The sequence below is a fragment of the Chelon labrosus genome (genome assembly GCF_963514085.1).
Source record: "Chelon labrosus genome assembly, chromosome: 2".
NCBI lineage: Eukaryota > Metazoa > Chordata > Actinopteri > Mugiliformes > Mugilidae > Chelon > Chelon labrosus.
The window spans coordinates 20667199-20693540 of NC_140338.1; the positions used below are offsets into that span (position 1 = coordinate 20667199).

At 43.7% G+C, this 26342-nt stretch overlaps 1 protein-coding gene and 1 pseudogene across 5 annotated transcripts in view; one reads left to right on the forward strand and one right to left on the reverse strand.

Annotated features, from left to right (window-relative positions):
* The first annotated feature begins 445 nt into the window (after window positions 1–445).
* On the forward strand, window positions 446–18243 carry LOC311494602 (putative methyltransferase NSUN7; annotated as a pseudogene). Its single transcript has 14 exons — window positions 446–578; window positions 1633–1761; window positions 2420–2602; window positions 4334–4392; window positions 6866–7002; window positions 7143–7295; window positions 7718–7901; window positions 8501–8714; window positions 10012–10155; window positions 10474–10575; window positions 10736–10853; window positions 14427–14547; window positions 17399–17679; window positions 17799–18243. The product of its transcript is annotated as a putative methyltransferase NSUN7 (transcript).
* A 947-nt stretch (window positions 18244–19190) lies between these two features.
* The window catches only part of apbb2b (amyloid beta (A4) precursor protein-binding, family B, member 2b), a 45217-nt gene continuing 38065 nt past the window's right edge, over window positions 19191–26342 (reverse strand). For 3 of the 4 annotated variants that reach the window (XM_084557113.1, XM_084557115.1, XM_084557112.1), the window contains 5 exons: window positions 25873–25960; window positions 25099–25182; window positions 24863–24978; window positions 23902–24081; window positions 19191–22661 (listed from right to left, as the gene is read on the reverse strand). In XM_084557113.1, coding sequence (XP_084413239.1) covers window positions 22491–22661; window positions 23902–24081; window positions 24863–24978; window positions 25099–25182; window positions 25873–25960 — 639 coding nt within the window. In that variant the 3' untranslated portion in view covers window positions 19191–22490. The remainder of the gene's footprint in view (window positions 22662–23901; window positions 24082–24862; window positions 24979–25098; window positions 25183–25872; window positions 25961–26342) is intronic. The other variant, XM_084557114.1, reaches the window with a different exon arrangement.

A 26342-nucleotide genomic window follows, 5' to 3' on the forward strand; every position in this document is an offset into this window, starting at 1 on the left:
AGTCCCAATCAGATACCTCTGAGGCCTCCACGTTGTCTCATAAGGAGACAGTGCAGTAGGAATAAAGTCAATAACAGGTCCAACTGGTCAGACCAACATATTTCTAAGTACTGGCACGTATCTCATCCTGTCTCTTTCATTACTCTAACACATGCCGACATTACACTGGTTTACACTCACATAGTTTCTGTGGTGGTCAGTTTGATCTACTTTATATTTTTCTCTTTTTAATCGATCAGTCTGTAAAGGAGGCCTAACAGTGATGATACAACGTGTTGTGTATTTTTTTTTCTCTGCATATCTGTCTCAGATGGATCAGACATCCTTCATTATCATATTGTTGCCATGGCATTTCAAACTCAGGACAGGAACAAACTCCAGCGGGAAGCCATGCATGACAAAGAGGTGATGAGAGGTATGAAGAGCTCTCCGGTTGATTGGGACGATGTACGGCAGCCAGCGCAGAGTTCAGAAAGGACCAGAAAACAGTTTAGAGTCAAATTCTGGACACCAGCTCGGGCCGGACATGTTGGAGGCGATGAGCGAGGTTTCAGTGAGAGGGTTTCTGAATGACAATGGTAAGACCTGCCATGCAATTTTAAACAGCCCATCATTGTGTATGCAGATTACACTAAGCTGCTGTAGTCTGTTCTCCTGTCGCTGCTCCTCTTGAGTGGACTTTCCCTCTGCTTGGAGTGTAGGAAACTGCCTGACACTCATTAAATCACTGCTGTTTGATATTCACTAATTTATTCCATTTGCACTGACACGGCCTTATTGGACTACGCTGCGCATTTCTGGTCAATTCCAACTTTGTGCTTAAACATTGATGAGGGCTGTAAAAGCCGATTACACTCCGCCTGTGTTTCTCTCTATCAGTCCAGTTTAATTAGAGGCTTGTGGTCCCTGCACTTTTGGATGTTAAGCCTTGAGTCAAGTGATCACCGGTTCAGTCCAGGTCCTGCAAACTGGAAAGAATATATATTTATATGTGCGGCTTGTATTACTCTTGTCATGGGGACTTTTCCGTTTCATTCTGACACAAAAAGTTTCTATTATGTGAATCACTTTTAGAGTGAAGACTTGATTTGCTGTGTATAAAGATTAGGAGAATAATTTAAAGGATGTAAGTCAATGCACCTCAACTCTGCATTGACTTACTTTAACGACATGTGTGCATGTGTGTGAGCGAAGCAGCTCCACAGAGGTGAGTTGAGCAGGTCAGTCAGAGGTGGACCTTTGTCCGGGGTTGGACAGCGGCCCATTACTTATTCATGCTGATGTATCTGAACGGCCGCCTAATTGCACCAGGAGGAGCCCAATTACGTACAGCGGCCTGCAGCAGCACAGAAAGTGGACTGCGGATCATGTGTCAGCCGCGACTGATGCCGTGCGTCTTATTTACATTTGCAGAGCTCGGGTTCGGCTCTGTAAGCACACGATGTCTGTTTCTGTTTAGATGCTCTTTGGATGAACAGATGCTGGGATGAAGGGTAAAAGTTTACAGATGTTCTTCACAAGTGTTTGATTTTGTTGCGCTTATCATGGCGGACATAGGTGAGGTCTTTACGCTGGTGTTTTTCTGTATACACAGTATGCATTTGTAGTATCAGTGTCCCCGATCTCTTACAGTGGACTCCAGTCAGGATGACAATACGAGCTCTGCGGAGGAGAAGGTGGTCGTCTCTCATCAGGATCAAACCAAAAAGGAGCTCCTCTCTTCTCTACTCCCTCCTCTTCATTCATCTTCTCTTCCGCCAGGTGAGATGCAAACCCGAATCATTCAGCCCGTAGCCATTTCATCGTAAAGATCCTTCACATTCTGAAAGTTATCAAGCAGATTTAAAAGAACTTTGGCTGCACACTGATCAATCAATCGTGAGCCGCTGAAAGAGGCAGTTAAGCACTGAACAAAGGACAAGTGCTTTTATTGTGAAAAGAAAGGCACCGCTCTCAGATACACTTGTGTGTGTGGCTTCAGGTTGCAGTCAGATAGCTGAGCTGTATGCGTCAAATGAAGCAGAGAGGAAAAACAAAGCAAACTGCAACTTTATCCTGAAGTCAGACTTTCAGTTCTTCGGGGAAGAAAAAAAAACTTTTTTCACAGCCGATGTTTTGACATCCTGAAGTAAAACAGGTGTAAATAATAAATAAATAAATAAATAAATTCCATTCAGCTGCTCTCAGGGTCCTGGCATTGTGCAGGCTGACCTTCTATTGTTCAGGAGAGGGTCTAGTATCAGTGAACAGTATCACTTCTCATGGGATGCACTGAAACATATACAATTTCCTACTTGATTTTTTTCCCCCCATGTCCATCTGACACAGTTGATCGCATCCCCTCTCTCCAAATTGCTCCAAAGATCGACGCTCATTCCCACTGACTTTCATCTTTTCTTCCTTTTCCTTCTTCCCTCAGTCCATCCTCCATCAGATCAGGTCTTCTTGCAGGCTGCGTTTTTTTTCCAGCAGCTGCACAAGGAGAAGCCGGTCACACACCAGCGTCTGCTTTATGGAAAAAAGACGACCACGACGCTGCCCGAAAGTGGAGACAAACCAACGCAGGAACAGGCCTACCAGCTCGCCTTCAACACGCTGAAATGTGAGATGTGTGTGGATTTCCTGAAGCGAACAGTTTAGGATGGCATTAGAATCTGTTGACGAATTTTAGTTCCATAGTTTCAGCTGAACCACTTATCCAGACTGTAAGGAGCAGGGCTGATGGTTAAACATAAAGCCAGGGAGAAATTAATTTGATCTACTCTGCTGCTACCTCTGCAGACCTTATACACTCCTCCTATAAGCAGCCTTATCTGTATAATGAATAGCTGTGGAGCCCCAGAATATGTCAACTCCAATATTCTGAATACACCCTTCAACTGCAGACTGTAGATTAAACAGTATATGGTCATACATTTCATTTCTCCACGTGACTGCAAATTACTTGAGCTGGAAGTGCAGCAGACGTCTGTTTGGGAGGCGATAAGAGGTGCACGCCTCACACAGACATAAAGACACCTTAATGCCACATTTACTCTCTCCTATTGTAGCCAGACACATGGGTTTACATGCAGGATTTGACCTCACGTGCAGGGGTGGCGTTAGCTTTATGTCCAAAACGAAAATTTTGTCAGAAAGCTCAAATAATTTAGTCATGCATCCAGTTCTGATTTTATTTGCCACCACATCTATACGACTGAGTTGAGCTGAATTTATTCAAAGCAATGAAAATGTATTTTAAATTTTTTTGCACTGTTGTGTTATTTTATAAAAACAATTAGTCAAATGACTATTAAAAACTATAAATGAGGATTTATATCAACTCTCCAATTCCTGTCATTTCTCAGGCCAACAGGGGAAACACGAGGAGCGGAGCTGAGACTGGAAAAGTGGCTTATGACATGCTGCGGCATGTCGCGACATACTAGTGACAGGGCCGGGATTGTTGTGACATGCCACGGGGTACTGATGGCACGATATCGGTTGTGTTGTTTCTTGCTTGTTGAATATAGCCTTATAGAACATAACATAAACTGATATCATGCCGTCACTATGCCACGTCACGTCACTCGAATGCAGCGGCATGCCATAAGCCACGTTTTGATCTCAGTGGTGCGCAGTGGTAACGGGAGAAGTTTTCAATGACAGAATATGACTTCCATAAGGGGTCCCCACCAGATTCAACTCTTCGGATTCAATCCTGTTACATTTTATGTGGATGACTCTTTAAAGCATGATAGTCAAAGCAAATTTATAATGAATATAAATTAACCCTATGGAAGTAGAATGAGTCGAGCCTTAACTATGGTGGAGAGACATTTGAATAAAAATAGCTTCCAAGACCATCAAAGAATTTGTTCTTTCTTTGAGAGCTAACATTAGTTTAGTCAGTTAGCTAAGTAGTTTATCCCGTTGTCTATGACCAGGTTTAGTGTGCACGCCAGTTGACTTGTTAGCTTAGCTAGAAAGAAAGTTTTGCCTTGATTCTAGAGACGCCTCTGTTTTTGCCCAGCACCAAAAAGCAGATAGGCTCAGTTTTCAAAGATCTGGTGAAGAAAGCAGCATGTTTAGCAGCTAATGAGCCATTTCTAGACTTGGTGGAGACCAAAAATGGAGCTAAAAATAAGTTAGGTTTGGGCTGGCATATACTGGGTGACCAGAAACATGACTCCCACTGAATGCTAATGTCGCAGCTATAAAAAAAACTGAACCACGAACATCTCGTACCTTGAATACTAATGTGGCTGGATGAAACCCATTCTGATTTCTCATCATGTGCATCGGTGTCTTTGATGAAATTCAGCTGAGTTTGGTTGTTCTCTTCATCCCCTAGATCAAGATTTACTCGAGGACATCATTGCTGACAGCCGCTTCCACATTTCTCAGCAAATTGTGAGTCCCGCAAGACTTCATATCTGGGCGTGAAAACCCCAATCTGATTAAACAAGCTTCACGTCGACTGGGAAACTGCCTTCGACTGAACTTTTGTGTTGCCTCTGACCCGAATGAGCGCGCTCCATCAGAATACGGTGAAATGTTGGTGAGGGAGACGGGGGCGCTGTTAAAGGCCATTTGTATTCAGATCTGTGCGTAGTCTGGGTGGTTATAGATGGCAAGTGATGCATACAGGAGAGAAGCAGGCACACTCTCGACTGGGAGACTGTAAATTACACCATAAAACACTGTGCGCTGACACATACGTGAATACGAAGACACACTTTGCTCGCCCGTGCCAGCGTGTGTGTGTGTGAGTAAATGTTGATTTTATTGAGGGATGTCTGAAACATAGAGAATAGGAGGAGAGGTCGTTAGTCCGTAAGTGTGACTATAAAAGCCACCACACAGCTCTTTATAATTCAGCACACATCTTTACTGCAACACACACACACACACACACATACACACACACACACACACACGTACACGCACACACACCTTGAGAAGGGGAGTGTGTGCGCATGGCTATAAACAAAAGAAAGGGAAGTGTCTGGAAATAGCTTCTCTTGGTGGTGGTGGTGGTTACAATCAATATTATTTTATATTAAGAATGAAACACATGAACGGTGTCACTTGTAATAACGAACCGTATCGGTCAAGTCTGTTTCAGCTTTACGGAGCATTTTAGTTTCTTTCCACTCGTTGGTTTGGCTCTCCGCTTTGACACTTTGCACTATTAGTTCTGTCTCAAGCTCCCTCCAAAGGCAACAAAAGTTTGACTTTGAGGACGGAAGGAAAACGTTTGTATGCTGGAATGAATCAAATAAGAAAAATGTCCTTTTAAATGTTGTTTTAAATGTGTGTGCTCATCTCTTTCCTGGTTATTGAGTTTGATCCTATACTCTGTAACCATGTGTCCATTATTTATCCAGGTTCATACAGCAGGTGGTTATATGTGGATTTGGTGCTGGTTACAGGAGCACACCTGCCAGCAGTGTTGGGCACGTTACTTTTAAAAAGTAATTAGTTATAGTTATTAGTTTCTTCTCCCAAGAAGTAACTGAGTTAGTAACTGAATTACTCCACTGTAAAAGTAACTAGTTACCAGGGAAAGTAACTATTGCGTTACTTTTTTTAAGTTTATTCAGATTTTTTGCAGCTCTTGCTTGTGGCTGGCTGTAGTCTGAGAGCCAAGTCGGATGTCTTCAATAGAGTTTCGGGCATGGGTGCAGATCCCGGGGGGGACGGGGGGACATGTCCCCCCTAATTTCTGAAAAACATGAATTGCCCCCCCACAATAAAAATAACCTAAATTATTCAAAATTGAACAACTGTATTTTCAGACGTCACATTCTTCACATTTTAGATTCACAACTAAAAATAAACGTTTGTTATGGGGCATGGTATTACTTGCATAACGGCAAAAAAAAAAAAAAAACTTTTGTGCCCCCCCCCCATCCTGACATCGGATCTGCACACCTGGCTCCGGGCATCAAGTTACTTTTTTGTTGACACCGCCTTATTGGCAGGAAAACTGAGGAGGTTATGACAGTAACGTAACTACTATAACAAATAACTGTTTAATCTTAATTTCTTTCTCATTGTGAGTAGTTTTAGTGCTGAATGAGCAACACCCCTTGTAATCCACGTTATAAACATTAGCCATTTATGAAACGAATTCTCTTGGACATCCTGTTAAAAACATGCTAAATAAACAAAACATTACATTTGGATTGTGTAGGCCTACCTGATATGAAGTAATCGCTACACAAGGGACATCCGTTTCTTGAGGGATCCCACCGCTCCGTTTTCTCGTTCCTGCTTCTCTCCCGTGTTATTGCAGTAATCCACATCTGCGGTCTTGCAGGATCTTTGGGAATCCTATAAAACGATTTCCTCTTTGCTTGTCCCCGACTATTCTGGCATCCTGGGGCACAACAGCTGTCGGACATTTTTGGATGCAACTGGTACAAGGACAAGTTAGTTAGTTGCGCGCAGGTGTCAACCGAGTAGTAATTAGCAAAGAGCGCTTTCCTGCCAACATGGCGGTGTTGTGATTGGTGGTGCAGGGTGACGTCAGCTACCGGAGCTCTAGTTGCTTCACTTCATACTTTATAACGCACCACATTTAATTGTCGGTAACGGTAACGGCGTTGTAACTATGGAAATAGTAATCAGTTAGATTACCTGTTACTGAAAGGCAAACAACCATTCACATCTATCCATACAGAATGACTAATTAACCTAACAAGCATGTCTTTGCACTGTGGGAGGAAGCAAGTTAGTCATTTTGAAGTTAACCTACTACATAAAGTGTTCTGATTACCTCCAGAAATTATTGCATTGACGATTGCAAAAAAAACAACAAAAAAACCCCAAAACAAAACGATGACTTACCTACTCTGTTAATTATGAACATGTTTTGCAGTCCAGTGACCTGTTGCCGTTGGCGATGGTGATGCTGTTTGACTTCCAGGACAGAAAGTTTTCGTTGCGTGAACGCTCAACGAACGAAGGGCAGGAGGTCATCCAGGACATCAAGGACCTGGAGAAGAGTCTGCAGAGGTGCGTGCGAGTGCAGACGCCAAGCGTTAATGCAGCTCTGTAAAAAGACGCCAGCCACGTGTCAACTGTATTTCAAATCAATTTAGGCTAAAGCTGAAGTCGCGAGGATGGCTGTGACGTGGTGTACGTGTCTATTGCAGGCATAAGACCAAGCTGGCAGCGTCTCTAGCGCGCTGCAGAGTGAAACAGAGTCTGCAGAGTGTCTCCTGTTTTCTGTCCAAGTCTGTCAGGACCAAACAGCACAGAGCAAAGAGTCTGCCAGTTTACGCATGGATCAATACTCTCACAACCAGGTATCTTCTCTCTGCCTTCTGTTTCAGTAAAGGTGGTGCCGCCTCATGCTTCAAGTCAGGGCCTGAGGAAGATTTTTTGTGATCTTAATGCTATTAAAAGCCGGTATTTAAATACTCTTTTGTCCGCTTCATTACATGGTATTCGGGAGCACACAGTAAAAATGTAGCTCTTATTAAACTGAACCTTTCCCAGGGCGAGCTGCAGTGCTAGTTTAATGGTCAGAGAAGTATATGAGACAGAAACCTGCAGCATTCTCACAGCCTGAGGGTAAAATGTGCTCCCGTGGCTGTTGATGTAAAGCAGAAAAACTTTTAACCAGAAAACACTGATGTACTTGTACCACACTGTACTGCATTGGAGGACATGGGGGACCTAGTGATGCGTGTGTGTCCAAAATACGCTTTATCTCCCTTCTCTCTAGCCTCGAGGAGGTGTGTGAGGCGTTACAAAGCGCTGGCTTGCGTGAAGCGGCAAACATGACCGACCTCAAGGAGTCGGCGTTCTGCAGGGACCCTCTCTGCTCAGACACACTCGTCTTCTCCCAGCATCTTCACGCCCTGCTGCAGCACAGCGGCCTGCACAGCGCACACGTACTGAACATACAGGTAGGAATCTGTGTGCAGTCAAGTGTGAGCTAAGAATCGCCCATTAGGAACAAAATGTTCTACAGGAGAAGTACTTTCACATTACTCTTTATGCTTTTTTCTTTTTTATGCAGCGCAAAGAATTGATCTATAAATTTACTGGAGTCAAAGTAAAAGTTAAAGGAGTTAAAAAAGTAAACTTTACTCCATGAGTAGGTGACCGTTGGTGGATATGATGAAGTCTGAAGGGGACAGATTAAAGTACACCAACAATTTATCTCTGCAGGTCAAACGCAATAGTTGAATATATTTACAAAGCATCAACAACATCCTCTATCCTGCATTACCACTTTATTTGAACACATTAGCCAATTACTTTGTTGCTTAATATCTTCTGCATAAATAACACCGAACATCACTGCTGTGAGATAAAGAAAAGGCTTAGCCCTTTACTCCAGCGTGACTTCCTGTTGTGTGTGAAGTAATTTGAGTTCAATCTGATTAGCAGCACAGCAGTCTGTGACGCTGGAGGGAACAGTTTCTTCAAGGAAGCCACGTTTGTGTGAATAACCTGCGCTCGCCCGCGTGTGTGTCGGTGTGACACCGCCTCTCTTTTACAGGACAGGAGTGTGTGTGTCGCTGTGAGCGTGTCACGACCCCTGCTGTTCGACAAAGGCGACGTCCTGGTGGCGGGGTCCTTCTCGGCCTTGACCGTGGCGCACATAGCCGCCGCGGCAGCCGACCGCTCGGGCCGAGTGTTGGTGTGCAGCCCTGATCACACACCTTCACAAGTAGAAGAGATGCAAGAGCTACTCACACGAATGGACATCAAAAGTGAGTCAGAGGGAGATACAGTAAATATGTGTGTCTAATTAGAGTTAAAATTGCGAATCACTTCACTGGTTCTGTCAACACAACACCATTAAACGCACTTCAGAATAAGTCCACACCGTCCACACTGACAGCGTTTACATGCACCAAATATTCAGATTTTCTGCCCTTATTAAAAAAAGACAATATTCCTACAAAGCCTCATATAAATATTCCAGTCATATTCATGTTTATATGCAGCACTGCACACTCAGATTAACACATCCTTTAACTACCTGAGCTGGCATTGAGATTAAAATTAGATGTGCCTCGCTTTCTGACCTTATTGGAGAATGCATGCGACATGCAAGGGGCAGTTTGTCGCAAAACTGCAAAGAGATAAAAAATCAAAAAGTGCCGCTCATACCATAGGTCCAAAGAATGCTCCAGACATGCTCCAAAATGACCTGCTCCAAAAAAACCTAACTGAATACCCACTCAGACTAGACCGCTTTACGTGACTCCTCTTAGATCCGGGGAGCTGTCACATAACCAGAGTAATCAAAATGCTGGTGTACGAATGTCAGTGATAAACAACATGGTCAAGTTTGATACTTCTGTTGCTGATCTAAACAGTAACGTTCAAAAATGAACAAACCTTTTTTTCCTCCTGTTACTTTTAAGAGTTTGATTTTGGTATTGATTGTGCACTGGTGCTTACTACCTTCGGGAAATATCGATATGGTGACACTCCAGTGTGACAGAAGCTTTTGTCTGCCTGGGTTTTATAGTATATGTCATGGGAGTACATTAAATAACTTTAAATAAATTAGAAACTGACTTGTGGATGCAGGTTTTCTCCCAGAACTCCGTGCAGCTGTATGTGCTCTGCTGCTGCTGTTGGGTTGACTTGCTTGGTAGACTGCTTTTAAGTGCATGTTAGTGATTTTGATTTAAATGTCATGGTAAAACATAAATACACCATGAGTTGGTCAGCTCAAAATGAAAATAAGTGTGTTGGTTTCAAAGTTAACAGCTTCTTGTAGCCTACAGCTTAATGTATAACATAGGACGATGAAGCCTGTTGCTTTACTTGCACTTGATACCCGTATATCATGTTGCCATATCCCCCACTCTTGGTGTTGGTGCACAAAGCTCAGCAGTCTATTATTTATGACACAATATAACAGATTGTTAATTGCTTTGTCTTCCTTTTAAAGAAGAAGTGGTGTCATGTGACACTGCTGCTAAAAGCCGCTCGTTTATAGCCTGTATTATTATTTCAGAGGACTTTCTAATGCTCCTCCACATCCCACTGTAGATGTTCGAGTCCTGTCAGAAGCTTTCTGCAGCCTGCACGAGTGGGATGCCACCGTCCAGCGGTTAAAGGTCGTCATAGTCCTGCCCCGGTGTTCTTCCTCTGCCCTGAATGACCCTGTGCCCACCATCTACAGCGAACACGGAGGTATGGAAGTAAGAGATGCTCCCTCTACCAAACCCTACGGCCCTGGATGCCATGCCCGTTTAATAGAGTGTACACTGTACCTAATGTGTCACATTTTTATGCTTTGAATTGTGGGTAATCCCTCCAAAAAAGTGTGCAAAAGGAAAATTGACAAAGAACGCGTAGAGGTGGCAACAGGCCCCTCGAGCTCATTTCACAGATGCAGCTTTCACAGACGTAATGTGAACTAAAGTCTGTGAGAAATTAAAAGGCTGACACTGGAAAAAAAGATGATAAAAGGTGGTAAATGGTGGTAAATGGATTCTGCTCTGTTGACAGACTGGGATCTTCTGCCAGATTTGTCTCACGGTTTTGTTTCCAAGAGCAAAATGCACGATCTGACCACCCAGCAGGCTCGACTGCTAGCGCACGCTCTCACCTGTGAGTACGTATTAAAAAGTGGTCACACTCAGATGCAAAGACTTTTCCAAGAAACCTTTGAAGCCATGAAACGCGATTCACTCTGCATTCTGAGGGCGAGATACCCGCGCTGTAAGAACTCTTTGTACAACGCGCGCTCTCCTTTTCTTCATCTTTTTAGTCCCAAAGGTCCAGACCGTGGTCTACTGCACACGCTCAGCGCATCCCGAGGAAAATGAACAGCTGGTGAAGAGAGTGCTGGAGAAAACACACACTCATCCCAAACTGCTGCCCTTCAGGTACAGTAAACACACACACCTGCTGTGCAGGTGTTAGTCATGTGTCTATTAAGCATTTAATTATCCAGCCAGGCTTTGTGTTTCTTGTCCACAGGCTTAATGTAATGAGAAAACAGAAATTAGTCATGAACAGTTGAATCACTACAGGGCTTATCTAGGTACATTAGAAGGAAACAAGAGCCTGACTGCTTTTAGATCAGCGGCTTTCTGCCCAACTGGCACGTTAAAAATAATTTTAGTTGGATAATTTAGGCTACTTTTGTACCATTTATTGTTTTCTAGCGATAATAAATCTGCCCTTCTTCTCTAACGACTGACATGACTGATAACCGATGGCATCCAAAACTAAATGTCAGTGTTTATCCTGCCTTTTGTGTAATGACAGCTTGGGAAGATTTACCCCAACACCCATAAAGACAGGCAAAAACATTTAACATTTAATGCGACATAAGTCTTCTATTTTATAATACAAATACATAAATTAAGAAATGTTTCATCCATTATATTTATCTTTGCTTTGACCTAAATCTGCACTGTTATAAACAAATAGCTAATTGATGTATTGTATGTACTCTATACTGTACATACAAGTGTGTGTGTGTATGTGTGTGTGTGAGAGGGAGAGTGACAGTGAACCTAAAGTATATGTGCAAAAGAGACAGTGAGAGGTTACTTTCACCAGACTGATGACAGTATAAAGGATCAACTACGGTTGCCGCGGGGACTGAAGATAATCCTGCAGTCGGGGTGAACGGGGTGGAGAGGATTTCAGAGTCAGTTTCACGCCTCCTGCTTCAGGAAAGTCATTCACTACCCCCCATCCTCTTAAAGAAATCCAAATGCTATTTTATTTGGTCGCATAAGCTTTTTTGTTTTTTGTTTTTTTATCAACATGCAAAGACGAGCAGCGGTTTGGCCTCCGGGATTAACAGGATTTGCTCAATGAAAACACTGATGGGTTATTTTTACGAGAGATGGCGCTTACACACTACAGCAGCAACTGATACCAAACACCAAACATATTTATATATAATTATGTATCTGTCCCCCTCAGGAACACTGGGATGTTATTCAGTGCATATGAGCTTTAAACTGGCTGAGCTTTAATCTGTTTTACTGCCTGTATTATATCAGCAGCACCTGACCAGGGGCCACAAGGGCCCTTCTTAAAACCTCAATTCAGTGTATACATAAATAACAGTTGTACATGTAGAATTTAAGAAAATTGGAAAAGCCTTTATTGTCATTGTGTGCGTAATACAACAAAATTGCAAGATACCATCAGAGTGTTGCTTTTAAGAAGAACAACATACAAACATACATAAAAAAATACTCTACAACATGTAGTCATTCAGTCATCCATTCATAGACTGAGTAAGACCAAGAATTTTAAATATTCAGGTGAGTTTTAAGACCTATTGAGGGACTATGGAAACAGTTCAGTAGTCTGGTGGTGGGCCTGTATCGCCTCCCAGAGGGCAGGAGGTCAAACAGGTGGTGGTCGGGGTGAGAAGAGCCCTTCACAATGTGTGAGTGAGGGCAGAGTGCAGCCGATGATCCCCTGGGCTGTGTTGATGATTAGTTGTTGAGTTTTCCGATCAGCTGCTGAGCCTGCGTACCAAGCTGTGACACAGTATGTTAATACGATCTCTATAGCAGATTGGTAGGAGACCACCAGCAGCTTACTACTGCCTGAAGTGGCTAAAATATTTGTAATCTCTTTGTGTCATTTTACAGTAAACTTCCAATGTGCAGACAAAAGAAACTGTTTAAAGCCCCACTTAGCATTAAAGCTACAGTCTCCACATTTGTCTCCCCCTTCTGGCAGTGAGAGTAATTACAAAAAACATTGTGGACACGTGCACAAGACATATGCTAGTGATCTGCCTGAGAGACACGTCTGTTCTCTTTGATTATGCACCAGGTAAATTTTTCTTAATGAATGCAACTTTAAGAGTAAATAAGTATTAGGAGAAGCCAAAAACTTACCTTGTTCTGGGCTTTCCACAATGTTCGTTGTTTATTACTGACACACTTAACCTTGGGTCAGCACAGTGATGTGGTGGTTAGTACTGATGCCTCACAGCAAGAAGGTCCCGGGTTCAAATCCAGGCCGACTGGGGCCTTTCTGTGTGGAGTTAGCATGTTCTTCCTGTGTCTGCGTGGGTTCTCTCCGGGTACTCCAGCTTCCTCCCACCATCCAAAGACAGGCTCATTAGGTTCATTGATGATTCTAAACTGGCAGTAGGTGTGAATGTGAGTGTGAATGGTTGTCTGTCTCTCTGTGTTAGCCCTGTGATAGACTGGAGACCTGTCCAGGGTGTACCCCACCTCTCGCCCGATGACAGCTGGGATAGGCTCCAGCCCCCCCACGACCCTTCACAGGGCAAGCGGTTACAGAAGATGAATGAATGAATAACACTTAGCCCTACTAAACCAGTTGTACGGCAAAGGGAAAAACGTCCCTTCGTCCTATCCCAGTGCTGCGTTGAAGGTTTTGAGGAGTCACCCACTTTCTATCTCACTAAAGTGGATCACCTCTCCTCTTCAGATAGCACTGAAAGATGAGAGGGGTATACATCTATTACATTTACTCTACTTAGACAGCAGATTATTGAACTCTGTCTCTCTTTCTGTATTTTTGTTGCTGAGCAACAGTCTGGGACTTTCCAGACGTTATATATTGGCTGTCGATTGCTAACTTTTGTAGTTTCTTTTTTTGTCTTCAGCTTCACCATAGATATTTATAGTTGTAATCTGTTGCTAAGTGCATTATTATCAGCTCACTAGCCTGGGAATGTCACCACAGGCTCCAGACTTAAAATACACCGTCAAATACACTGACTTAACTTTATCATCACTATGCAAATAGCTTGAATGTAACATACCATCATTTATGTACATGTACAGCGATACAATATAGCTTTAAAGAGCTTTAAAGCTATATTGTATCGCTTGTGTGGTTTAGTTTCTCACCTTGTTGCAGTGGTGCAGAGGTGTGTCAGTACACTGTCACATCTCAGACAGGTGTGGTTACAGGTACAACAAAGCACACGTTTGGACAACCCCCGCTCATGGTGAACCGTGCCCCGTCTCCAAAAATAGCCCTGTGCCGAGACTTTTAATGTGAATGAAGGTCATTTCAGCACATCATTTCCATATTTTAACAATATTTAGACAGTTCCTGGTCTGCTGAGAATATTCATCATCCAACATTTACAGAAATGTCTCATGCTGAGGGCATTCAAGCCAGATGAATGCAGCAGTGGCAGCTGGCAGCGCAGGGGCTCATAAACAAGGTCGTCCCGCTGCTCTAAAACAGGACTGATAATAATGCTGTTAATAAAGTTGGGATAAAAACCTTCTTCTTCTTCTGTTATATCTGTTATATTTCCCATTGATTCAACAGTCTGCAGCTGTCAGAAACACTTTGTACATGTCACAAAAGTTGTAATAAGTAGTAACGTCGGTCAACTACCTGACAAGTCTTGTGTACTCTGATTCGTTCGCATTAACTTCTCCATGAGCTGTAGCTGCTGTGCGGTCTCACCTGCTGCTGCTCTCCTCTCTCAGGGTGAATGGTCCAATTTTCACCGACGACTCTTCGTCAGGTGACGCAGCGGACTCCAAGTTCTTCAGGCTCAGACCGTCTCAGTTCACCAACGGCTGCTTCGTCGCCAGACTGTCTCGGCAGGTGAGAGACGAGGGAAAAGAAAGTGTGAGATGTGGAGGCAGAGGACAAGGTTGCTTTTGGAGACTGAGAGGGAGCGGGGATTTTGTGTTTGTGGCGTGTGTTTGTGCTTCAGTATTTGGTTGTGTTTGTGTGTGTGTGTGTGTGATTGCTTTGCATCAAGACCTCCCAGCAGTGCTGAGGCTGCACTCTTTTACTGCCTGTCTGTGGAGAGGTCAGTCGGCTCTGCTTGTCTGCACACACACACACACAGACACACACAGAGTGACTAAAGCTCCGTGAAAAAAACTGCCGTCTTATTCCAACATACCATAAAAAAACAACAAGTTTAAAGATAAAAAAATGCCCGAGTTACTGAAACATTTTAGTTCTTCAGAGCAAATATGAATGGATATTTCAGTCGTTCTTTCAGACCTCCCTCCTGCTCCTCCAGTCTTGTTGCATCACCTCCATCCTTTCGGCCCCTCCCCTTCCTTTCCTTTCGCCCCACTCATAAAAAGAAGAGAAATACAACAGAAGGTAATGAGATGCTGCTTCTCTGATCCCTGCAGCTCAATAAAATGGTGCAAGGGGGGGGGGGGGGGGGGGGGGGGGGGCTCTGCCAGACTGTGTGTGTATATAATCAAAGTGATTCAACCCTGTAGTGTTTTTATAAATTACATTTGCATGAGCTGAGTAACACAATCAGATGGATAATTCACGCAATATGTGCCGATCCTGCTGTTTAATCGCAAATTGTTGCAAATCTTCTGGGGACGCCTAATGACGGTGACTTTGCTTCAGCTGGATGCAAGATGCTCCGGCTGATTAACTAAAAGACAGAGGTAAAATTATTTCAAAGTATCACTTCAAAATGCATTTGGTTTAAAATAAGATTTCATGTACACGTCGAGCTCCAGGAGACACGGTTGGCAGCGCCACATGCAAGTCTTGAGAACGACCAAAAGTTCCCCAAGAGGAATCCGATGTTCACAGGCGCGAAAAAAAAAAATTCCTTGTTAGTGGCAAGGCCTCGCAGGACGACCTTAAGAAGACAGAAACTAAATGGTCGGTGCAGGCTGTGACTAGAGCGCTGAACAAGCAAGGACTGCATGGCACTGTGCAGCTCTCCATTCATGAGCAAAAGGCACCAAAAAAAAAATAAGTCAAATAACTGTTTTTTCGACCGTCCTTGAGTGGGCATTGCAGCTTTGAATCCTATTGAAAATCTGTGATGTAAGTCAAAGGCATCCATGGCTGCACAGAAAGGCTGTTATTTGAGGAGTTTTGGGGCATGAGGACTAAAAAACTCAACGAGTGGCACGGGAGCTTGTTAGAAATCGAAAAAGCTTTCTGGAGGTTATAAAAGTGCATAATTCATTAAATCTTAAATATTATCTTTGGTGCTATTACTGAGCTCAGTTCCACCAATCTTATTATTTTTTTTTGACTGTTGAATAATGCTTTTGCAGATGTAGTTCATTAACTTATGCACCCATATCTAGAACGTCTTTTTTTTTTTCATTTTTAATTGCAGCTGTATCTTTCCAACAATTACGCTGATGTAGATCTCGCTGTTCTGTCCAGCTCGGTGCAGTGATTATACATCTAACGATAATGTCTAAATGGATCAACACATTCACTCTCGCAGTGACTCAAATCTCATCTGAGCTGTGGCTGTAGATTTTGTTCACAGCCTCCCAGGTACGTGACTGGTCAGGATTTTAAAAAGACATAATGGAGAGACACCGACAGAAGGATTCGATCTTTAAAGAAAGTCACAAGAAGGAATATTTTAGTTCATAGATGGGGCCAGAGAGTCCCAAAAGGTTTATGTTATCACATCTGAGAGGGGCTGCCACACTTTATTTCTCTCTCTCTTGTATCCTGAAGTCTCCCCCATTTCCTCAGACCATGTAGCTTAATTAAAATCATGGGGGTTTGACTTAAGGGGAAAAAAAATGTTATTAAAGTAAGAGAAATAAGAGAAATAAGATCCGTGACAAATCGGCCAGTGTCTGTGACCCCGCGCAAACTTTCATGACAATTAATCCAGCAAGGAGCTAAGTTTCAGTTTGGGCCAAATGACAAGGGGCTAAAAGTGACACTTTCATTATAAGATGATCCATCGGTCTGAAGCATCTGGTCAGTTAAACACGTCTGACAGGCTGCCATCATTCACGCCGCTCCCCGGTACACTGTAGTCTCCTGCATTTTACCTCAAACACTCATTCTGGCAGCAAAGATTAAAGCTCTGAGGCTCTCAAAGCACTTAATGCTGTCAGAGTTAAGAAAAATGTAACGGCAGATAAAACTCTCGAGAGTGAATTAAAAATGCGGTATTTTCGAGCAGCGTGCCGATCATCGTTTAACTTCGCTTTTAAGAGAAGAGGCCGTGTGTGAGGATGCAGACAGGCAGAGGGTGGAGGGTGGGGAGGGTTTAGGTGATTTAATGGGATTTCTTTGCCCTTAAAGACACTCCTTTGCTCCTGTGAATACAATCCACCACAGATTTCTACGCATAGAGAAAGATTAGTGTGGATGTGTGTTTCAGTGTCTTATCTCAGATATCAGGAGCCTGCTAAATGTAGCTACAGTATTATAATGAGTCAAGTTCAAGGCCGAGGCATGGCCTAGCAGACCTAGAACGTACAGTGGCTGTATGTTGCCTCCTAAGTTATATCACACATTTGTTGGGACGTTGGAAAGTAGAGGACATCAAGGGACTTCCCCCTCCCCTACCGTTCCACTTTCCGGCTGTGCTTTATTGTGCTTTCTTATGTGGACCTCGTTGGTGCTATGTTGCCCTGGAGACCTGTAGTTTTAATGTGTTGCATCTTCACATTAAATCTTAAAACTGCCCTTGCTTTTTCAGGCGGATCCCACCAAGGTAGAGACGGTCCAGGATGTGCTGGCAAGGGGCGGTGGCGAAGGGCCTCCTGGGTGGCATCATTTCTGAACAGTCAAAAACAGGCAAAAAGGGCAAAGGCAAGAAGAACCGAGCAGCTTCAGCGGCCAGCAAGCCTTCGTCTCCCTCCAGCGACGAGAGGCGAGAGCGAGATCCGGCAGACGAGGAAAATGGTGAGGGAGACTTCAAAGACAGTGAAGAAGAGGGCGATGATAAAGGAGTGAAGGGAAAAAAGAAGAAGAGAGGGCGTAAACGACATTCAAAACTAGCTAAGAAGACTAATACGGCCTCCAAGGATGAAGCTAAAAAGAAACCAACTAAGAGAAAAACCAACCAGCCACGTCACAAAAAGCATCCGTCAAGAAGTAAACAAGACGAATACCTCGTCTCACACTGACGTTAATGTCCTCTTCCAAACCCCCAGCCACTTGTCTCCAATCACGGCTCTCGCACACAAACTGAGCGTCAATCCAGCCGTTAAAGCGCAGCAGACCCCCCTCAGCTCCCCTCCTCCTCCTGCTGGGAAACATCCCTCACCTGCTCGCCCTGCTCCACCCGCGCCCAGGAGACAAGACTCACAGCATGAACGAGCGGAGAAGACATCGAAGGATGCAGCCAAACCAGGACGAAAGGTGGTCAGACCGGAAAATGCGGTGGCGACGCAGGAAGCCTTGAAGGCGTCAGATTTTGTCCTGCCACCAATTTCGTCCCCGTCTTCTAGTTCGCTACGCAGCAGGAGTGGCAGTTCCTCCAACTTTCACCTCGCCAACATGTCAGCGTCTTCTTCCTTAGTCTCCTTGCCTGGATTATAAAAAATGAAACAAAATGAACGGTGACGGCATTTAAATTGAGAAATTTAAATTTGAGAAATAAATAGATTTTAATTCGTTGAGGAACTGAACATTACTGTTATTTTGTGCATTAGTTACAGATGTTGATTAGGTCGAGAGTAGTAGAAAGCTTTAAATGTTCATTTGTCCCAGATTGATATTTCATTTTACAGTAGTATAACTGGAATGTGGATGTTACTTAGACATGTACCACCCACCTAGACCAGACCAGACACCCCCACCCCATAGCAATGACACTCCTTGATGGCAGCTGCCATCCCCAGCAGGATGCAGCCTGACACAGACGCACAACTCAAAAACGGTTTAGGAACAACTCAAAAAAACGCACTGGAACAAGCCTGATCCACAGAGGTCCCTCCCCTCAACCCATAGAACCCAAAGGCCCCCACTAACAACATTTTGTTCCCAGACACCACAGGACACCCTCAGAAGGCCCATGTCCATTCTCTGATGAGTCACAACTGTTTTGGAGGCACAAGGGAGACCTACACAATATTAGTTATGCCAGATCAGTGTATATTTAACTGGGGATGGGGTGTGAAGTTTTCCTCTGTGGTATACAGCCATTGGCAAAATAAAGGTGAAAAGCAAACAACAGAAATGCTGGACTGTGTTAAATAAAGTCTTAATAAATAAAGACGTCTCCGTAGTCTTTAGGAACATGTGGCTTTGGCATTTAATAGACTTAATCAGTGTTTTATAACTGGAGGCCGGGTCAAGACAGACCAGAGGTCAAAACCTCTGTGGCTGTAGAGAGTCTTAAAAGTCTCAAAACAAATATTCAAATGACATGATTTAACAGGTCAGTCTTGGGGCAAACAGTTTGCACCTGGTGGTTCTGAGTGGACACACACACAAACACAGACAGACACACACAGACACAGGTGGTGTATTTTATAATGCTGTTTATTCTCACAATTGGTTACATTGATAAAGTGTACAAATCAGTGAGCAGCAACGGAAGCCAACACATCCATCTGTGGGAAATGGAGTGTGTGTGTTTGTTGTTGTTGATGTGTGAGCTTAACAGAGACCGTGGGAGTCCACTGCTGTTATCCTCCTCCTCCTCCTCCTCCTCCTCCTCCTCCATCAGCAGTGGACTCCCAGCTATCAGTGTACAGGTACAAGGTGAAGATATATTCCTTTATTGCCTTTTTTTTCCTGCAAAGCGGAGCTTGTTGTAGCGTTGTGAGTCAACCAGGGACTGAGACAATGACACAGAGTCGAGAGACCTTACTAGCCTCAACTAAAAAAAAAAAAAAAAAAAAAAAAATCGGTATATAACTTTATAAAATAGAATAAATAAAATAAAAAATATTTCTGTTCAATACATACAGTCTTTCTTTCAACCGTCCAAGGGCATGCAAGACTTTTCATGACTTTCCATTCCTCCAGATCAACAGAATGCATAGATAATTGCTCAGTTAAATTCAGCATCAACTTAATTGACAACTGTGAAAGTTTCCAATCGCTTCTACTCTTTTCATTATTTGCTCTCGTATTTTTCTTATCTACAACAATGTATAGCATTATTATTTTACACTTTGGCCATTTGGTGAGTTTAAAAAAAAAAAAAAAAAGGCATTTCATTTCGAGAAAAAGACAGAAAACTAAAGACATTCAAAAATGAAAAGATAGCTTATAACAATGATTAATGCCAAATGTTACATTAGATGGGTGTTATGTACAGATTTTGTCTTCTCATTCACATTTCAACATCTTCGTGTCAAAAGAAGGTGACGTGGCTGAACAGAACTAGTTGATTTAATGTGTGTTGGTTCAATGTGGACTTCACAAACTGGGTGCAAGACAAGGAGCAACATGCACCCAGATGTGTGACAGTGTGACCGTTTGCTAAGCCCCAACCTTTGAAACAATGTCTCCGTCGTTTCATAGACACAAAAACAAAAGCAGCTTCTCAGGGTAAAACCAGCAACCGTCAGTTTCAACGGATAAGATCACAAATGTAACAAGCAGGGAGCACGAGTTGGTGGAATACAGTCTTTGGCAACTGATTTATAGCTAATGAACAAACTGTACGTATGAAATGAATAATATCTGATGGTCTTTGATCCGTTTCTTTTGCCCTTCCTTCTCTTGCAAATACTGAAAACAGCTATAAATGAAACGCATCTAGTTTGAAGCATCCGTGTCGTTTCCACATTCTGACTTGAAAACACACAAACACACTACAACACTGACAATGAGACCATGTATCAGTCTGTTTAGCTAACGTACAATTATGTTCCTCAGATTATCAAGACTTTAACTAATGACTGTTCAGTATACGGTATATGTTTTATTTTCAATGCTACAGAAAAGCCCAGAAAGTGTCTTCAACCAATGTTTGGTGACCCTGCTAATGTTACCCTTATCTCTGAAGTAGCAGCATAACACCACTTAGTGTCTTCTTTACAGTGGTAGGTTTCACACAGACAGTGTGCTGCTGAGTACACTGATGCAACGTGTGACAGACTGTGAACAGTCTGGTGGAGGGGTTTAGCAAACGGTCAGTTAGATTCAGGTTCAGTATTAATCTGCAGCCCTACATCCAACGGTAAAACCCAGGGCGGTACAAGTTTATGATTCAAGGCGAAATAAAGGACTTCATTAGTTATTACCATACATCCAATCTTGTCAGATATGTGATAATAAGCAGGGTGGAATAGAGGTGTGTGAAACACAACCGAAAAGCAAGTGACCTGGTGGCACTGATGAAAACAGAGAGGACTCGTTCAAGTGAGCAGAACCCTGGAGACAGAGGAATAGCAGCCCAGTAAAGTCCTGTTAGTTTGAGTCAGCGCGTCTCTCTGTCGGCTTTCCTCTCAGAAACCGCCGTGGCTGAAGATAAAATCACTCTCTTAAACCATCTCGATTCCTCACAGTTCAGTGAGCTGTGGACAGAAATCATTGCGAGCCAGGTATAAAAACACATTCCTCATGTCTTCTCTCTCTTCCTCCAGGCTTCTTTTTATGTCACCAATCCCCTTTTATTACTTGACATGATGACTGATACTGAGGGGGGGGATTTTCAAGGAATAATCAAATTTCCTCCAGCAGGTGTATCAAAGAGCAGCAGCGTGCTGATGTCTCCTGTGTTTGAAGCATGCGTCCAGTACTGGTTACAGAAAGCAGGGGAGCAGAGGAGAGAGGGTCAACACTGTCCACCCCGTCTCTCTTCCTGCGTTATGGCTATCGTCTGTCATTTCCGTGGGATAACAAAGAATTTAAAGAAGGCGCAAACAGGAAGTATGTTTCGGGTGAAAGGTCACCGCTCGTTCTGACCCTTCAGGCCTGATTCCAGCACACTTGACGAGAAACAAAGAACTAAGTAGACAGGCTAAACAACTGATGTGGCTTCTGATTTCTCACCCCTTCTCACGTCTCTGGAAGCAGCAGCAGCAGTGAAGTGATATTGTACAGAACGGTTCACATTTAGATAAAAGTTCATGCAGGATCAGTTGAAGGGAGTAGAGGGTGTAGACTGACAAACAAATCTACCTCTTCAGTCTGTAGCAGCTTCCTTCTTTCTTGTATTCACTACTAACCACAGGAAAACCAGACACACGGGCTTTTATGACTTCTTCCTTTGTTTGATATTACAGTCTACTGGGGGGAACCAGAAAGAGGGCCGGAGAGGGGAAAAGCCACTACAGACTAACAGGACAACCAGGTGAGTGACGGGAAGAGTGATCAGGTGTGGGAGGTCATGCTTGGCAGCACAGGCACAGACACAAATACACTAAGAGCATGGAGAGGTCCGCAGTTTGGCCAGCAGTTAGCTCGCTCATCACACGTGCTGTGCTTGAAGAGCACTTCCTACTTCTTCGTTTTTTTGCTCTCTTCTTCTCCCTCCACTGCGCTGAGGTGGGCGAGAGCTACTTCTATGTACACTTTAACCTTCACCACCATCGTTCAGGTGTTCCTCTTGCCGGTTCCTTCTTGATGTGGGATTAGATCGTCTATTCGTCTCAGTTGGTTTGAGTAAACAGACTTGGATTGCTGCTCGGGAGCTGATAAACTCTCGAGGTGAAATTCCAATTTGCTCCCAAAAGCGAAGGAATCGTGGCAGGTTTCCCAGACCCTGGGGTTTAGCTGTGTTTCCATGGTTACTGGGGTGTGTGGTGGCGATGGGTTTTGGCAGCTATGCGACGAGTTACCATGGTGACTGGGGGCTGTGGTAGAGAGTCGGCAGCGCTTCGCCATGGTTACTGCGGCAACTCCGTGACGGGTCTCTTTTGTTTGAGGGTGTCGATGAGGGACAGGACGCCTCGCTTCACGCTGGTCGAGACCCGGCGGGACACAGAGTCACCGGGGGGGGACGAGCCGCAGGCCTTCTGGGAGGGGGGCCGGGCCACCAAACACTTCTGATACCGCAGCTGAAACAGTGACAGAGGGAGAGAGGGAGAAAGAGAGAGAGAGAGAGAGAGAGAGAGAGAGAGAGAGGAGAGAGAGAGAGAGAGAGACATATTGTAAATAATAGAGAGTTACAGCTGCTGAGGACATGACAGTGGAGGTGTGTGTGTGTGTGAGGGAGACAGTGAGAGAGGGAAGCTGGACTGGTGCAGGCTGCTAGCTGTGATCAATAGTAATGACTGATGACTCCTGTCACCGTGAATCAGTTTTAGTGTGTGTGTGTGTGTGTGTGTGTGTGTGTGTGTGTGTGTGTGTGTGTGTGTGTGTGTGTGTCCATATATAGAAAGTTCTGATGTGTGGTCAATAGCCCAGCAAGCAGCCAACTAATCTTGTAACTCACATGGCGGAGAGAAGCAGAGGAAGGTGAGTAACCTCCACTAATGGGCTGCATTATAGCAGAAACTCCACAGATGGTATTATGGGCTGTTACTACAGACATCATACTAATAAAATATAAACTCTATAAAGGCATAATAGCTTGAAATTATAATAATTAAATGCACACATGAGAATTGGTCTGGAGCGAGTTAGTCATACATGTCGCTCTGATTGGTTGAAAGACTATGCGACAGCGTGCTACAGTATTTTTTTCCCCATAAACAAATCCCAGGCCGAGTACTGAGTCAAGGTCAACTTCCGGGTGACAACTGATGTTTAACACACAGTGTACGCTGCGTTTAGGTGTCTTCTCTTGATTTGAATGCATACTTTATACCAACAGAGCTTTGACAGAGAGTCCCACTGTAACCTGAACCGACCATATGGGTTGGACAGTAAAACACCCTCCTGTCAAGACCGAACAATCAAACCCAAACTAGACTACTGGCAAGGACAATAGAGGCTCTAGATATCTGAGCCTGTCTGTACTTTAAGTGGATGACCTTGGTTTCAGTGAAATTTGTAATATATAAGCATTTTTTTATATTTATACATTAAGTTAGTGATAAACAAACCTATTATTAAGTAATTTTCTATCTTGTGTTTTGACTGTTCTGTGGGGTTTCTGATGCCTGCGTGCTCAGTGAAGCCTTTCTTTTTTTTTTAAAGTTCAGCTGAATGAACGTACATAAAGATTAAACATTTTGCAGTGCTTTTTTTCATCATCCTGTATTATTTATTAACCAAATCGGAGCTGGCTCAGTGTATCTGAGCTGCGTTGTCAGCCGTGCACCAGACTGCTGCAGTGTCCCCTCAGTGACTCACCATACAAGCTGCCTGCACAGCCTCGGACACACTCCCAGCGTTGGGCTCGCACCAGAAGACGTGGCAGTCGAAACGATGGCCGCCAGCGTCCATGATGAAGGCGAACGTGTGTATGTCACGCCCAACGCCCATGAAAGACAGGAAACGAACACGACACTCCACCAGCACTTCTGCTTCATCCTGATCAGAAATATTGGGGTGTGAGATAAGTCAAAAGGTCGTGAACATGTAGAGCACAAGTACAATTCAATTACTTTTCTTAATCTGTTACAAACAGGGAATAAAATACATCAACACAAGACGTTATTGAGGGAGCTGTCCAGTAAAACTGCAGCCTTCTAATAAACAGGTCCAGTGGAGCAGCTGGACTTTAAGTGCCTTGCTCTTACAGCGGACATCACCTGCAAGGTTCATCACTGTTAAGACTTTACATGCAGAGTTAACACGTGTAGGGTTGCAGTCTGTAAGCTGCAGTTCAGTCTCATTACTCAGGTCAGCAGCTTGCTACCTTTATAGCAGTGTCAATTAAAATATGTTTAATGCAGTTTTTCGATTACAGTCCATCCATTATGCTTCCAACGTAATAAAGAAGCACCTATCTGAGGGAAACAAAGATGGAGACACCAATAATTCAGACAACCAAGTGTGTGCACTGACACATTTTGTTGTCCGGGATCTATTTTTCACTCTGTACATGTCTTCACAGTCTGAACAGGATGACAAGGCCTTTGAATTCTCAGTCATCATCAGTTATGTCCCGCTGCCACTGACTGCAAGAATGCAGAGAAATGCTTTAAGAAAAGGTTTGCTTTGACTATGAAGGACGTTGAGTCAACAGGCCACCACTTTTATCTTGTATAGTTTGTTTTCTGGTGTTTTTCATTTTCTACAGGAGTCTCAAAAGAACAGAGCAGACAACGCCAGTGGAAGTTGGAGATAATAGCTTGGATGTGTGTCTGACCTTGTCTTTGCTGATGGTGACTGTAGCATCTGCCACATTGAGGGCCACTGGGGTCCAGTCGTCTTTGTTGGAAGAACCAACTAGGCTGTCTATGGCTCCATTCAGTATATCCATACCTGGAATAATAAATAAATATAAAAATTAAATTATTATAAAGATCAACATTAACAGTGCTCATGTACTATACACCTCCGTACTCTGTGCATGAATGGTGTGTGTTTGTGCGTCATACCAACCTATTGGTCTGGCCACAGGCAGCATCCCAAGGTAGTACACTTGGAATTTCTGAACCAGCTCTGTCTTTGGTGTGGGGAACTCTGCTGAGGAGAATTCAACGCACATTTAACCGCTGCTCAAAGAATACATATTATACTACATTATATGAGGTTATGGCTGCTTCTTGCTTCTATTTAATTCAATAAAAATGTGTTCTAGATGTAGCGTGAAATGTTTTTGACAAAGCTGGTGATGAAACAACGAAAACTGTTAGACCTTATTCGGGTTTGGTTTAGTTTATAGTATTATTATTCAGCCTAAACTTTTAAAGGATCACAGATACCAAGGTGAACAAATCTCAACCAACTTATGACGCAAACGTTTATCGCAAGTAAACATCTTCCCTGACTTCGGTTCCTACCACCATATTCACTGTGTTGAACTTGGATAGACAGAGAGCAGTGGCAGCAGAAGAGCTAGCTGTACTCGTACACTAGTAAATGAAATGTGTTCTGCTTGTTTCACTAGGGCACATTTGAAGCAAGAAACCAGATCTCAGAATGACCAACTGTGAGGTACAAAGCGGTGGGCAAATCACTTAATACGGGGACAAATCTGATATTATGATGACACAGTTACTCCAGTCATGAGTGCTTGAAAGTATCCAGCCGTCCACAGAAGAGATAACTGCACTGCACCTAGTGTTGTGTGTCACGTGTCGCAGTCACTCTCTCAAACATACACTGAGTGGATTCTACAGATACTACTGTGTATGAACGCAGTATGAAGCCTACCTTGTAAAGGGAGATCAAGTCCTGCTTGCATCCTGTCCTGGAGAGAGCCTCCTGCCATGGCTTTGGCATTCTTTCGCTCTGTCATTATCTGGAGGAGTTAAAGAGAAAAGGAGGCACAGAAGTTTGAGGACATAGCGTGAGAAAACAAATCCAGATTGGTATGTTGTTGGCAGAGACGCAGAGGAGGAGAGTGAAGAGACAAAGGCAAAAATGTGTGAAAGTGCAAGAAGATGAGGGAGGGGGGGGGGGGGGGAAGAGATGAAAGCGTCAACACGAAAGAGCTTCAGAGAACCTGGAGAGGCTTCACCCACGATACTGTCATACTGCCTATCCATTTCACCCGGGGAACACAGACACACACTCGCACTCAAACACATACAAATTAACCAGGTCACACTCTTCCTTACGAAGCAGGATAAAAGCTTCTCCTGCAGTGCAGCTCACAGGGAGAAACACATAAGGGGCAAACA